The 15,335-nt window shown below is 27.5% G+C and overlaps 1 protein-coding gene across 1 annotated transcript; it reads left to right on the forward strand.

The window, feature by feature from the left end:
• The first annotated feature begins 3,136 nt into the window (after positions 1-3,136).
• Positions 3,137-13,955, forward strand: LOC105831738 (major royal jelly protein 3). The gene is made up of 7 exons (XM_036283724.1): positions 3,137-3,912; positions 4,147-4,313; positions 5,265-5,477; positions 6,002-6,173; positions 6,415-6,656; positions 12,371-12,574; positions 13,687-13,955. The coding sequence occupies exons 1-7, from the start codon at positions 3,720-3,722 to the stop codon at positions 13,696-13,698; spliced, it is 1,203 nt and encodes a 400-aa protein (XP_036139617.1). The 5' UTR covers positions 3,137-3,719; the 3' UTR covers positions 13,699-13,955.
• Positions 13,956-15,335: the final 1,380 nt, after the last annotated feature.

A 15,335-nucleotide genomic window follows, 5' to 3' on the forward strand; every position in this document is an offset into this window, starting at 1 on the left:
TATACATATATTACTTAGGTTAAATTTGATCAAAAGTTTTATCTTGGATTTGTGATTTTTTTCGTTATAAAAAAATATCACTTAAGTTGAATTTATCAAAAGTATTCTTGGATTTTGTGATTTTTTCCTTAAAGAAAAACCACACACTTGACACGCTTTTTTTATATTTTTTTTAAAAGGTAATTTTGTTTGGTAAAATAAACTATGATTAAAACAACATGATGCTATAATTATAATATATTCCTTATGATATAATATATTCTATACGTATTATATAAAATATAGTTATTTACCGTAATAACATATTTTAACCGTGAATTGGAAAAACATAATAAACAAATATACATGACTGTATTCATAAATATTTCGTCTCAATACGCCATTCTGGTGTTAATCTCGTAAATGTATTGCTTGGTAATTTCGAGCAATATCTGCGTGATTTAAATTTAAAGCATTAATATTAGTTTAATTTAATTTAGTACAGTAAGTATACTGTGTGATTTTTACTATCAATAAATATCATAAATAGAATAAGTTAAATATTGTTACTTATTAATTAATAAAATGACAGAATTAAACGTCACATTAGGAGCATCATCCAACCATTGAGTGGTTTGTAATGTGGTATCATTGCAGCATACATGTCTGCTTTAATCTCTCCGTGCTCAGTTAGCTCTTTATTAAAACGTTTTAATAATTAATAAAGTCTATAAAATAGATTAATGCTCTTCCATTACAATTTTCGACTAAAGTTGGCACAGATAATGAATCACATTAAAAGTTGATAATAAAACTGGTATGCACTAAAGTTGATGAATAAATCGAATAAAACATATGCAACACTGTGACTTGTAAAGATAAGCTCAAATATGAATTAAGATTCCTTCTTTTCTCACATCAGTTATGCAAATTGCAATAACAAACGAGAAATTATACAAGTCATTTTCTTGCATTATACAACATTGTCGACATGAATTTATTTGTTTTTTAACATACCATTCGATATGCATTCGGTAGATTTATAATATATATTTAAAATAGAATATATTACTCTCCTGGTAAATTACAACAGTTTTAAATCTCATCAGTTACTGTTTGCCAGGAAATACATCTCCATATTTAAAAGAAAATAAAAACAAAATAAATATAAAATACAATACAAACTTTTATCAAAATTTTACATACATATGAATATATGTATGTATACATACATATGTACTCATTTTTCAAAATGGCGGATACAATATGGCGTCAGAATACGAAAATTAGATTTTATTGCAAACTATGTGCGTACTGTTTGTATGTTTTTGAGGTCGCTGAATACGAATCTGATATTTTTAAAAATGAGTAATTGACTAAAGATTCGTACTCAGCGACCTCGAAAACGTGAGAAATGACCACTCACACACATATATCGTAATAAAATATGATTTCCATGTATTTGAACGCTATATTGCATCCACCATCTTAAACTACTTGAAAAAATCAATTAATAATCATAATTTATACTTTAAAGAGCCAAACTCTGTCATTTCAATCATTTACAATAGTTAGGGACAAAATTTTTCAAAGTTCTCTACTATAAAAAGTCGATATTTAATTAAAAATTTATATCAACTTTGAGCCGCTATATTTAATTTCCAATAAAAAATTTAAAATTTTGACCCCTGAATCTGAAAGAGCAACTTTTTTTTATGTAGAAGAGCATATTTTATTTTAAGTTTTCATGTGATCTCATCACTTTTCTGAGCCGAAAACCAATCGACTATAAAATGTCCGCTTGGGAAGTAATGGGTTGATCTACAAATATCAATTAATCTTTCTAATTAAATCTAATTAATCTAATCAAATTAACCCTTCGTTGACACATTGGGTGTGAGCCACTCATACGGTAACTTTAACTGTACATTTTTTTTCTGACTTTGATTCTTTGTACCTTTTTCTTTTCCTTTTTTTACTTTGGCTCCCTTTTCTTTTTCCTTTTCTGATTTTTCATTTATCGAAACAGTCTACCTTTTATATGCAAAATAAATATCTGTCAAAATTGATCGGAAAATGCGTCAACAAAGGGTTAAATCTAATTAAATATCTATTAAATTTGATAATAACTAATATTTTTAAAAATTGATTAAAGTAACTAGTTCAAAAAAAAATTTTTGAACAGTTAAATCTAATTAAATATCCAATAAACTTCATGCTAATCAAGAGAAAGGCCCAATCTTTTTTAATTTTTTGTTAATTTTTTTTATCTCTTTGTTTCTTTTATCTTTTACGTTTTTAAATATATTACACAAAAACATGAATCTTGGAATGTACGGATGACAAAATTCTCGCATGATTTACGCGTTAAAAATGAATACTGTTCAGAATTAATTGAAGGGCTCAATTCAAAATTATTTGTAATTGTAGTGATTTTGCTTTCGTTTATAGTTGTATCGTTCGCAAGATGAAATTATTTAAACATTTTATTAATATATAATAAATCTTTTAAATTTAGATATTGTGACAAACTCATACGTATAAGAGTTAATTAGTAGTAAAATTTGCGACTCTATCAAAAAAAGTTTTTATCGCTTTATGCTGGTTGCATAAAAGATGTACAATATGCTCGATTCCAAACAATCGTTCGCTAGATATAATCATTTAAACAATTCAATAACGAATGTTTAATTTTAAAGTTATCTTAAATCCGCTTGCGAGCCTCCATTCAGTATCCTTTGTAGTTGTTTGTAGCGATTTTGCTTTCAAAACCAGTTCAAGATATCTTAAAAATTGACAAAGTTATTACTACTAATTATTAAATAATTATATCTCGTAAACGATTCAACTACAAACAAAAGGAAAAATCACTACAAACAACTACAAATAATTCTAAATTAAGATAATCTTTTTTATCTCAAAGTTGAGTAATATAAAATTGTTTGTAACTTTTTGATACCTAAACTACAAACAAAAGTATTTTTACTTAAAATAACTATAAACAAAACAGTATGATTTTCTGTAAAGAGTTAATTTTTTACAATTCTGATACTAATTTTTCATAGATCTGTTTCCGAATGCTTGCATACACCCTCCGCCGAAACAGCAAATAATGAAAATAGCACGATTTCTATAAATATTCTAAGTAAATTGTGTTTTTGTTATAAATTGAATTAATCAAGTCTTTAAACTATTCACTTTTTAAATATTTTCTCCTTGGTACAATGCAATAAATAACGCTTTATTTTAAAAAATTTGAAAAAAATTTTTATTCGCCGGAAGTAACAATGTGAAATGTAAAATGTAAAAACAAACAATTTTTCTGCTTTTGTCTGTTTATTCTACAAATTTTGTCATTCATTAAAACTTTTAAGTGATGTAAATGCATATTATTTTTTCTAGTGGCTCGCTATTTATTGTTTTACGATTTCTTCGGTAACCTAGTAACACGACATTTTTAAAATGTGTTAAATACATTAAATTCAATATATGTATCTCTTATGTAGAACATGAGATTATCGGTTATTGAGTTCATGCTTTTTAATTATTTAACAGTACTTTAATAAGAACATTTTTCTGAAATTTTCATATGTATTATGTTACGAATATATTATAAGTATTATCATCTAACATTAATCTCATTCATGCGTTTGCTCTCACGAGATACGTACAATTGGTGTTACACAGTTTATTTACATTATATATTATTGTTATTTTACATATAATTGACTATAACAAAGATGAAGTATTTTCTGTTTGCCCTGTCGATTTTATCGGTAGTACTTAGATTGAGTTTTGGAAATCTGCAGTTAATGCACCAATGGAAATACATTGATTTTCTATGGGAGAGTTCACAGCAGAAGCAACAAGCGATAGATTCCGGAAAATATGACCCCAAAGCAATATTTCTATATGATGCAGACATAGCACCAGGTAAATTGATACTTTTTAAAAATTTGTTAGTAATTCGTTGAAATGGATTTATGGAAATATATGTACTTTATATTCATAAGTTTATTAATATTTCATCATTACGTTTTAAGTGTTACATGATTTTAATATTGCTATTGCAATAAATATTGTTATTACTATAAACTTGTACTACAAGCATGGTAAAATAAATATATTTAATAGCTCAAGCTGTCTCTTTAATTAAGCTTTTTATAGATGGTAGAGTATTCGTTACTGTGGCAAGGGACCAGGGTGCACCAGTAAGTGTGATGACAGTAACTGACAAACACGGAGAAGGTGGTCCAATTTTGCGTCCATATCCGGATTGGTCTTGGTATAAAGATGATTGCAATGGTATTACAGGTGGTGTTTACCAAGTAGAAGTAAGTTTAATATTGTTAGTAATGCTTTATCAACACATTTAGCAGTTATGTTAGTAACGAAAACTCTCAGTTATATCTCGTAATATTATTAAGAATTTTTTATATTTTAAAATTTCAAGATTCTTTAAAAACTACATCAAACTTCTACTTTTATTTTTTTCAAAAAATTATATATGCAAGAAAAATTTAGAAAAATTTAAAATTTTTTTTTAATATTTTGGAATTTATAGAAAAAGAATTATACACTAAGCAACAAAATTAGTGAAACAAGAATTTGTACCAAAATTTCACTCAATATAAATAATCGGAACTTCGCAAATACTTATCGTATTTAAAAGTTTTTCTTTATTTTAAAGCTTAAAGTCTATTATCAGATTTTGATTTTCTCCTTTTTCCTTTTCGCCATCTCTTCAAAAGTAAGGACGTGTTTTGTCTTCAAACATTTTTATACTTTGACACGCTCCACGTGGTGCAATAAATTTTTTTCGTAAACTTCATCAAAATTATCATAAAATATGAATTTTTCTCTATAAATTTTAAAAAACTAAAATCTGTACGATTTTTTTGGCCGATTTATGATATATCAAAGTTACCTAATCTATGCATTTTAGTCCATTTATGCCTATTACTGCCAGCATTAGCATTACCTGATCCACACCACGCAAAAAGGTCGCTGGTCGGATTTTACACATTTGTGTGTGTGTGTGTGTGTGTGTGTGTGTGTGTGTGTGTGTGTGTGTGACGTGTTAAACGTGTGACGTGTTAGAAAGAAAATATTATACAGAGAAAGCAACTAGAGATAGCATTACTACAGCGCATACGGCACAAAATTCTCCAGGATGCAATTAAATTCTGCATCAATATGTACGAACATCTTCAAAAAGTTATTCAGAGAGAAGATAATACACAATAAGTGTGAATTTATTGTTATTATTATTATTTTACTTTCAGATAAAATGCAATCATCTTTTCGTAGTAGATGGTGCCAAAATCGGATATGATAAATCATGCCCGGCCCAATTATTGATATTTAATTTATCAACAAATAAATTAGCTAAACGTGTTATTATCCCGGATAACATTGCTAATATAAATAACACTGGATTATTGACATCAATGGCTATTTATGCTCCAAGTTGTCAAGGCATTATAAATAATGTGACTGTTAGTATATTCTACAAGATATCTCATTTTGAAAACATAATAATTGTTCGTACAAGAATTTTGTAGATTTTATAAAATCCTGCAATTTTTAAATCAATATTAATATAAATACAAAATGTTTGTTAAAATTTGTATAATTATTATTATTGTCATCTCTCATAGATAGGTATATGTTAAAGAATTAAACTGAAAAGAAAATTCGTATATTATACCGTGCAATAAAGTTTTATTTTTGGTCCGTGTCTAACATAGAACAAAAATAATTTTGTTTCCTGAGTCCCAAAACCACGACAAAAAGACATTTGTGAATGCATGCTAATTCGTGGATCTTTGTTAATTAATTTTTCATTAATTACATATCTTATTCTCATTAATTTTGTATTGAGAAACTTATAAAACGATAAAGGACACTTATATTCAATTTAAACTGTTTTATCTATCCATAACAGATGTTACGGTAATAGCCAGGGACATTTTGTATTTATATTAGCACATTAATCTGATCATGGCTAATTCCATTTTAGGTGTTCATCAGTGACACAAAAGGTTTTGGTTTAGTAATGTATAACGCACGTTCTTCAAAAATCTGCAGAATCAATTCTGATTTTATGAAACCATCCGTTTCTGCTATGATTACAACAAATTTAACTCTTGAAATTGCTGTTGGCATTTTTACTATGACGCTTATTCGTAATGGTAACTATTCTTTTTACAAACCAAAAGATTGTTTTCATCAAAGTTCATCAAAGTTTTTTACTTTTTAATGAAAAACCATAAAAATTAGAATACTATCCTATTTTATTTTTATTTATAATTAAAATTTTTCATATTTAGATTTTTTTTTCAATGTTAATATGCATTTCTGTTTCATAAGTACATGACATTTTTTAGCAGGCTAATCTTTATGACTGTTAATATCCAAATGCGAATGTTTTAGAGTTATATTATTCTACTTTGCCGGGCAACAAAATATATAAATTAGACGTATCAAAGTTAATAAACAAAGATGATTGTTCACTAAGTATTAGTGAAGCTAACAAGTTAACTCAACTTGTTGCATCATTATCAGGCCAGACAGTAGCGATAACATCTGAAGACTGTACAATATTTTTTAGCAATATTCTCGAAACATCTGTCTTATGCGCAGACACTTCTAAGAAAATTAACTTCGATAATATGGTAAGATATATGCAATTTTGTAAACTTAGTAAAAAATATGTATTTATGCAACTAGTACTGTAAATCGACTAATTAATCGTTAGTGCGGAATATAGACACACAATCCAAAGACGAACATGTCGCATATAATAATTTTTGTTACCTGTGCGTTAAAATATTGGTCCTTTTGTGTGAAGTGACACGTGAGAAAAGAATCATTTTTTACGCACTGATAGCAAAAAGTAATTTTTTTATGTTTAAATTTTGCAATTGTAATCTTGTTTTGATAACAAAATTGAATTAGTTGTTTGACAAACAACATATAAGTAAAAAATCTTATTTTTGTTAAATTGGAAAAACCATCTTATATGGAGTTCAAACGAGATGCATAAACATATAAGTAAAAGATCAGAATTAAGTAAAAGTCTTAATTCTGCTTCTAAGATAAAGAACCTTGGAAAGCTTGAATAACCTGTGGAAAACTGTTATGACCACAATCTTAATGAAAAATTAAGTCAGAGCGGACAAGAACGAGAGAAATAGAAGTTGGGTAATGGGCTAACAATTTATTCCCCCAAAAAACTATTAAAGGTCTTGATTGTCAGGATGAATAAAAAAACAACTTAATCGGGAGCTTTTTTTAAATAAAAATTCCCGAAATTTTAAATATAAAGATTTTTGAGGTTGTTAATTATGAATCTTCTGTAAAAATTCCAAAATATAATTCGATCCAACATAATAGACAAAAATAATAAATTTTAATAGTTTCAAAACTTTATCCATAACTATTTTTTGATGTACTAGAACAACACAGGCGCGCGCTATTTAGTTCTTTACTTTTTAAAAATAACAATTGCAATAATAATTATCCTTTCTAAAAAAGGGCATGGCATCGATACTCGCATCTCTCGAAGTATTGTTGTCGCTTTTCCGCGATGCCGATTAAACGTGTGTGAAGTTAGCATCTCAAAGTTTAGCATCTCAAAAAATACTGCAGAATTACTTGCATCCAGCATAGTTCTACAGTTCTTGATAAGTTTCAACAATAACTACGTTGAATTACGTATTTTAAATAAATTTTTATAAATGAGATGCTAACTTCCAAAATCACATAATAGCATCTCACCGTATTTCGAATATACGACCACAATATGTTTAAAAAATGTTTCAATTAATTATATCACCGGAACTCTTTAGAAACTTATTGTATGCGTCCGGAACTATATGAGAAATGCGTTAAAAGAAATAGAAATGTCGATATTCGAACAGCATCTCACGTCTAGCCCTCAAAATTCAAGTTTTCCGGGCAAAATAATTGTTTAAATAATGTTTTAATGAATTATATCACAGGAACTCTTTAGAAAATTATTGTACGCGTCCAGAATTATATGAAAACTGCGTTAAAATAAATAGAACTGTCGATATTCGATTAGCATTTCACGTCTAGCCCTCAAAATTCAAGTTTTCCGGGCAAACTAATTGTTTAAAAAATGTTTTAATTAATTATAACACCGTAACTTTTTAAAATACTATTGTACGCGTCCAGAACTATATGAAAACTGCGTTAAAATAAATAAAGCTGTCGATATTCGAATAGCACTTCACGTCTAGCCTTCAAAATTCAAGTTTTTCGAACAAAATAATTGTTTAAAAAATGTTTTAATTAATTATATCACCGGAACTGTTTAGAAAATTATTGTACGCGTCCGGAACTATATGAAAACTGCGTTAAAATAAATAAATCTGTCGATATTCGATTAGCACTTCACGTCTAGCCTTCAAAATTCAAGTTTTCCGGGCAAAATAATTGTTTAAAAAATGTTTTAATTAATTATAACACCGTAACTTTTTAGAAAACTATTGTACGGGTCCGGAACTATATGAGAACTGCGTTAAAGTAAATAGAATTGTCGATATTTGAACAGCATTTCACGTTTAGTCCTCAAAATTCAAGTTTTTCGGGCAAAATAATTGTTTATAAAATGTTTTAATTAATTATATCACTTGAATTCTATAGAAAATTATTGTACGTGTCCGGAGCTATATGAGAACTGCGTTAAAATAAATAGAACTGTCGATACTTGAACAGCATCTCACCTTTAGCCCTCAAAAGTCAAGTTTTCCGGCCAAAATAATTGTTTAAACAATGTTTTATCTAATTATATCACCGGAACTCTTTAGAAAATTATTGTACGCGTCCGGAACTATATGAAAACTGCGTTAAAATAAATAAATCTGTCGATATTCGATTAGCACTTCACGTCTAGCCTTCAAAATTCAAGTTTTCCGGGCAAAATAATTGTTTAAAAAATGTTTTAATTAGTTATATCACCGGAACTCTTTAGAAAATTATTGTGCGCGTCCGGAACTATATGAAAACTGCGTTAAAATAAATAAATCTGTCGATATTCGATTAGCACTTCACGTCTAGCCTTCAAAATTCAAGTTTTTCGGGCAAAATAATTGTTTAAAAAATGTTTTAATTAATTATATCACCGGAACTTTTTAGAAAACTATTGTACGCTTCCGGAACTATATGAGAACTGCGTTAAAATAAATAGAACTGTCGATATTTGAACAGCATTTCACGTTTAGTCCTCAAAATTCAAGTTTTTCGGACATAATAATTGTTTATAAAATGTTTTAATTAATTATATCACTTGAATTCTATAGAAAATTATTGTACGTGTCCGGAGCTATATGAGAACTGCATTAAAATAAATAGAACTGTCGATATTTGAACAGCATGTCACCTTTAGCCTTCAAAAGTCAAGTTTTCCGGGCAAAATAATTGTTTAAACAATGTTTTAATTAATTATATCACTGGAACTTTTTAGAAACTTCATGTACGTGTTCGGAACTATATGAAAAGTGCGTTAAAATAAATAGATCTGTCGATATTGGATTAGCATTTCACGTTTAGCTTTCAAAATTAAAGTTTTCCGGGCAATATAATTGTTTAAAAAATGTTTTAATTAATTATAACACCGTAACTTTATAGAAAACTATTGTACGCGTCCGGAACTATATGAGAACTGCGTTAAAATAAATAGAACTGTCGATATTCGATTAGCACTTCACGTCTAGCCTTCAAAATTCAAGTTTTCCGGGCAAAGTAATTGTTTAAAAAATGTTTTAATTAATTATATGACCGGAACTCTTTGTAAAATTATTGTACGCGTCCAGAATTATATGAAAACTGCGTTAAAATAAATGAATCTGTCGATATTCGATTAGCACTTCACGTCTAGCTTTCAAAATTCAAGTTTTCCGGGCGAAATAATTGTTTAAAAAATGTTTTAATTAATTTTAACACCGTAATTTTTTAAAATACTATTGTACGCGTCCTGAACTATATAAAAACTGCGTTAAAATAAATAGAACTGTCGATATTCGATTAGCATTTCACGTCTAGCCCTCAAAATTCAAGTTTTTCGGGCAATATAATTGTTTAAAAAATGTTTTAATTAATTATATCACCGGAACTCTTTAGAAACTTATTGTACGCGTCCGGAACTATATGAGAACTGCGTTAAAATAAATAAAACTGCCGATATTCGATTAGCATTTCACGTCTAGTCCTCAAAATTCAAGTTTTCCGGCCAAAATAATTGTTTAAACAATGTTTTAATTAATTATATCACCGGAACTTTTTAGAAAATTATTGTACGCGTCCGGAACTATATGAGAACTGCATTAAAATAAATAGAACTGTCGATATTCGACCAGCATCTCACGTCTAGCCCTCAAAATTCTAGTTTTTTGGGTAAAATAATTGTTTAAAAAATGTTTTAATTATTTATATTACCGAAACTCTTTAGAAAATTATTGTACGCGTTCGTATCTATATGGGAACTGCGTTAAAAGAAATAGAACTGTCAATATTCAACCAGTATCTCATGTCTAGACCTATAAATATAAGTTTTCCATCTAGATAGTTGTTGAAAAATACTTTTAAAATTTTTAAATTAATTAATTTTGTCTATCTGACATGCCAGTTACACCAAATCCGCGTGCGCAGACGTACACGCATATATACATATGTTTTGTAACAAAAAATTATTTTTTCATTAATTTAATCATCAGAACTATTGATAGGACGTCTCTAAACGATAGAACTCTATAGATTTAGTCTTCTCTGTGGTCGTATATTCGAAATACGGTGAGATGCTATTATGTGATTTTGAAAGTTAGCATCTCATATAAAAAAATTTAATTAAAATAGATAATTCAACGGAACTATTGTTGAAACCTATCAAGAACTGTAGAACTATGCTGGATGCAAGTAATTCTGCAGTATTTTTATGAGATGCTAAACTTTGAGATGCTAACTTCACACACGTTTAATCGGCATCGCGGAAAAGCGACAACAATACTTCGAGAGATGCGAGTATCGATGCCATGCCCTTTTTTAGAAAGAATAATAATTTGAATATGCAATTTCTATTTTGAAATTTAAAATAATAAAAAATATTAAAAAAGAAACAAATAATGAAGCCAAATATTGCTGAAAGAAGTTTCTTATTATAAAATGATAGTGTATGGAAAAATGTAATTTTTCAATTTATTTTTATCTGCCATATTAAATCCATTTTTAATTTTGAAATTCTAATTACAGCTTCGTAAATCAATATAACATCAAAAACTATAAGGACAAGATTTTAAAAGCAATTTAAAAATATCAATGTTTGACTCAATGAATTTTTTCACTACATTAAATCCTCCATTTTTAATTTAGAAAATGTCATAGCAAATATAATCTGCAATCTTGAAAACACTTAGAAAAATGAGACTTTTAAGATAATTAGTTGACAATATAAAAGTACACTACTTTTATCCATCATATTAAATCTGCCATTTTTTAATTTTATAGCAAATGTATAATCTGCGACTTTGAAAACCCTTAGAAAAACGAGACTTTGAAAGTAACTAGTTGCAAAATATAAAAGTACATTACTTTTATCCACCATATTAAATCTGCTATTTTTAACACACTAGGCGTACGGACATTATTTATCTCTACGGACACATCAATTTGACGCGTGAACGAAACCGTACATTTTCTAAAAAAAAAAAAAAAAAAAAAAAAAAAAAAAAAAAAAAAAAAAACAATTTATTTTATAAAAGCCTTTGCAGAAAATGAATTTCGACATATATTTGCCTCGTTAAATAGATAAAAGTCAGCGTAAGTAAAATTTAAAGTGACGCGTCTGGTAAACCTAGTGTTAAAATCTAATGTTAGATTCGTGATTATTGACTCCAAAAACCTGTAAATAGTATTCACTATTAACTTGTAGTGGTTTTCTTTTTAAATTAAAGGGATGTTAACACCATATAGCATCGCCGGTTTTTTAGTCATTAATAAAAGTTTAAAGCTATATTGACGATGACAGTAGCGTATATAATAATGAATACAGGACCAACTAACCAACTCATTTAAAATAAGGTTTAAAACAAAGTGACAGATTGCCCAGCAAACACAGAACATGTTGTAATATTGCTGTGATGTTGCTACAATGTTATAACATTGCCGCAATGTTGCTGCTATATTCTGTGTTTGCTGGGTGACTCCTATGCTTTTTAACATAGCATTACAATATATAACAAAAATCTCAGATTTAATTCAATTTCGAATATTTTATCAAAAACTCGATTCGATTCTATTCGAATTTGCAAATATTTTAATTATTTACACACGTCATATTAATATATTATTTACAACATATAATTTTTAGATGGTTATCGCTCAAGATTCTGAAGTTTTACAATTTCCAAGTGCGTTGAAAAATAAACAGAATAAACTCTTAATCGTATCGAATAAATATGAACGTCAACTTACTGATACATTAAATATAAATGAAATAAACTTTCGTGTATTCTCGATTGATATGCAACATTTACGAAAACGGACAAATTGCTTTTCATCTTGCAGCTACAAGGTATTTTCATACATCGTAATATTGAAATATGTAATATACTATAGAGAAGGTGGTAATATGGCCATCCGTTTACATTTTATATGAATAACTTTGTTAATAAACAATATTTTAAAATAAAACTTAACGATTATATTTATCAAAATGTTATTTATTAAATTTTATATTCAAAGTTATAAAATACTTATTGTATTACATATTATTTATAAAAATGTAGCAACACTGCATAATGAGTCAAAGAGAAACAGAGTTGGTAATATGGCCACTACAAAGATAAATGTAAAAAATTAGTTTTGTTTATAAAAGTCACAATATTTTGTTACAAAATTAAATATTTAAATAAAATAAGTTTTTAGAAAAAAATTGTAGCAAAATTATGAAAACAGATAAAGGTAAATAGGCCTATTTAATAAAAATAGGATTTTTAGGTTTACACGTAGCCTCTTCCTACTATCGCGATAATAATTTATATATGTTACAAATTATTAGTGAACAATAGAGTGACAATAAATTTATCAAAGAATTTTTTTCGATATGAAGATAATCGAAAGTGACCAAGCACGCTTAGGTGGTTATATTAACAAAATCCTATGTTATTGTTTAAATTTGTTATAACTCGAAATGTGTACAGCCGAATAAAAGTTAAATAACAAAAAATACTGAAATGTACATACATTTGTAATAATGTTTAAATTTAAAAAAAAATGAAAAAGTGTAATTAAATGTTAAAATGTACCTTTAAAAAGTTTCAAAACGCTTAAAACTAAAAATACCTTATAACAAATGTTAACTATTGTGTATTTTTATATTAGCGCCATTTCGTAACGGTAAGTTACTAAAGAAATAATTTCATGAGTAATTATTAGAATTCGTTAACTAATAACGGAGATAATACGAGTGGCTATATTGTCAACAGTTGCCATAATACCACCTCCTCCTTTAATAATAAATTATTATAATATTTTAATGTATTATACCAAATTAATATAGTATTTAGTTTAATATAATAGACATTTAATTTAATAATAGACCAAAATATAATAAATTTTAATATAACATTAAAATTTTAAGCAAAATATGCATTAAAATCACTTTATATATATGTATTATTGCAGGGGAGTAGCTAATTGATAATTTCCTAACTTAATCAGATTAACTACATAATTTTTATGCAGTTAAACTAAATTTGTTTATTTTAAGGTGTTGGAATTACATTATTCACATATACATATGTATATAATGTTATTTTTCAAGTATATAATAAATTATCTCAAAGTTTTTACTGTCAACATAAATTTATAATAAAGATTCACAATAAAAGTTTTAAAAAAGGTATCAAGAGTTTATGTACTCCTGAATAATAAAGAAACTGTTCACAGCAAAAGTATGATCGTTATTTACAACCCAGATAACAATTCGCGCGGGGTCATGTTACCTTCACGGCGTGATTATCACACCGTGCATGCACGAACGCATCATGCTCGCTTCACGAAGTGATTTTGGCATACGTGCGCGCATAGAAAGTCGCACTATGCCATCACGTATGATTACACGTATGATGGTATAGTGATTACACACACGTGATGGCATAATGAACACACAATATTTAACATTACCTAAGATTAAAAATTTTATAGAAGAAAAAAATATTAGTTCTTTTAAAGAAACGAAAAGTTTTAAGTATTAAGTATATATATATCAAAAGACACGGTATAGTGTCTTGCGCCAAGTGAAAGCGCAGCGTGAGATAGATCGTGTATATTTACGCGAGTACGCGACTTGCGAGCACCTGAATTTATCAGATCTCAATAACGGCCGAACCGATTGAATTCTAACTAAGCTCAATCAAAAGTTTGAGTTTGATTTGTATAAGAAAATTTTTTATAATATCCGCGCGCGATTTATTATATAATACTATAATATTTAATAACAAAATGCCCGCATAGCGATTAAAATAGCATTTTTACTGCATTTTTATTAATATGGAAAAACTTTTGTTGTTACAGGTTGAAAATAAAATAATAATATATGATATAATATGTTAAAACTTTTGTTAAATATTTTCTGTTATACCTAAAAAATATTAACATATGATTAAGAAAACTAGTTGAAAATGCAATATCTATAATAACATTGTATAAATCATATTTTTAACAATTACATTTTGTTAAATAGCATAGAAAATACGAATATCTTTTTATAATAGTGTTGAAACTTGCATTATTTTTAGAAACATCTTTAATTGTAGATGACATATTTCGTATTTTATATATGTAAATTTATAAAATTTTGAGTGTCCTTAATATAAACTTTTTCTTTATGATGTTTTGTATAAAAATAATGATAATATGCATTATGTATTATGCAATAATACATTATGTCTTACATAATTCTAAAATTGTCATGTATATGATGTTTATTTTAAATGTCTTAAAAATGTTATGTCATGTCATGTTTTTTAATGTCTTTAAATGTCTTTTAATGTCTTTTTATGTTTATGAAATATATATATTGTTTTCTTTAATTTAACGTTCTTTTTTAGGAGATATTCAATTTGCAAGTTTCTCAAAGTAAGCGCGAATTCCTTGATCTTATTCTTATATGTGATACTTCTTTAACCTTGATTAAGGCGTTCAAAAAAAGCGGTGACGTTTTTTAGGGTAATAAGTAAATATAAGATAGGTATTTGCATGGTGAAAGAACATAAAGTGTGCTCGTTCTCGAGACGAATTTTGTACAGTTCTGCGCAGATGCCAGATGCGGC

The sequence above is a fragment of the Monomorium pharaonis genome, chromosome 3 (assembly GCF_013373865.1).
Source record: "Monomorium pharaonis isolate MP-MQ-018 chromosome 3, ASM1337386v2, whole genome shotgun sequence".
In the NCBI taxonomy this organism is placed as follows: domain Eukaryota; kingdom Metazoa; phylum Arthropoda; class Insecta; order Hymenoptera; family Formicidae; genus Monomorium; species Monomorium pharaonis.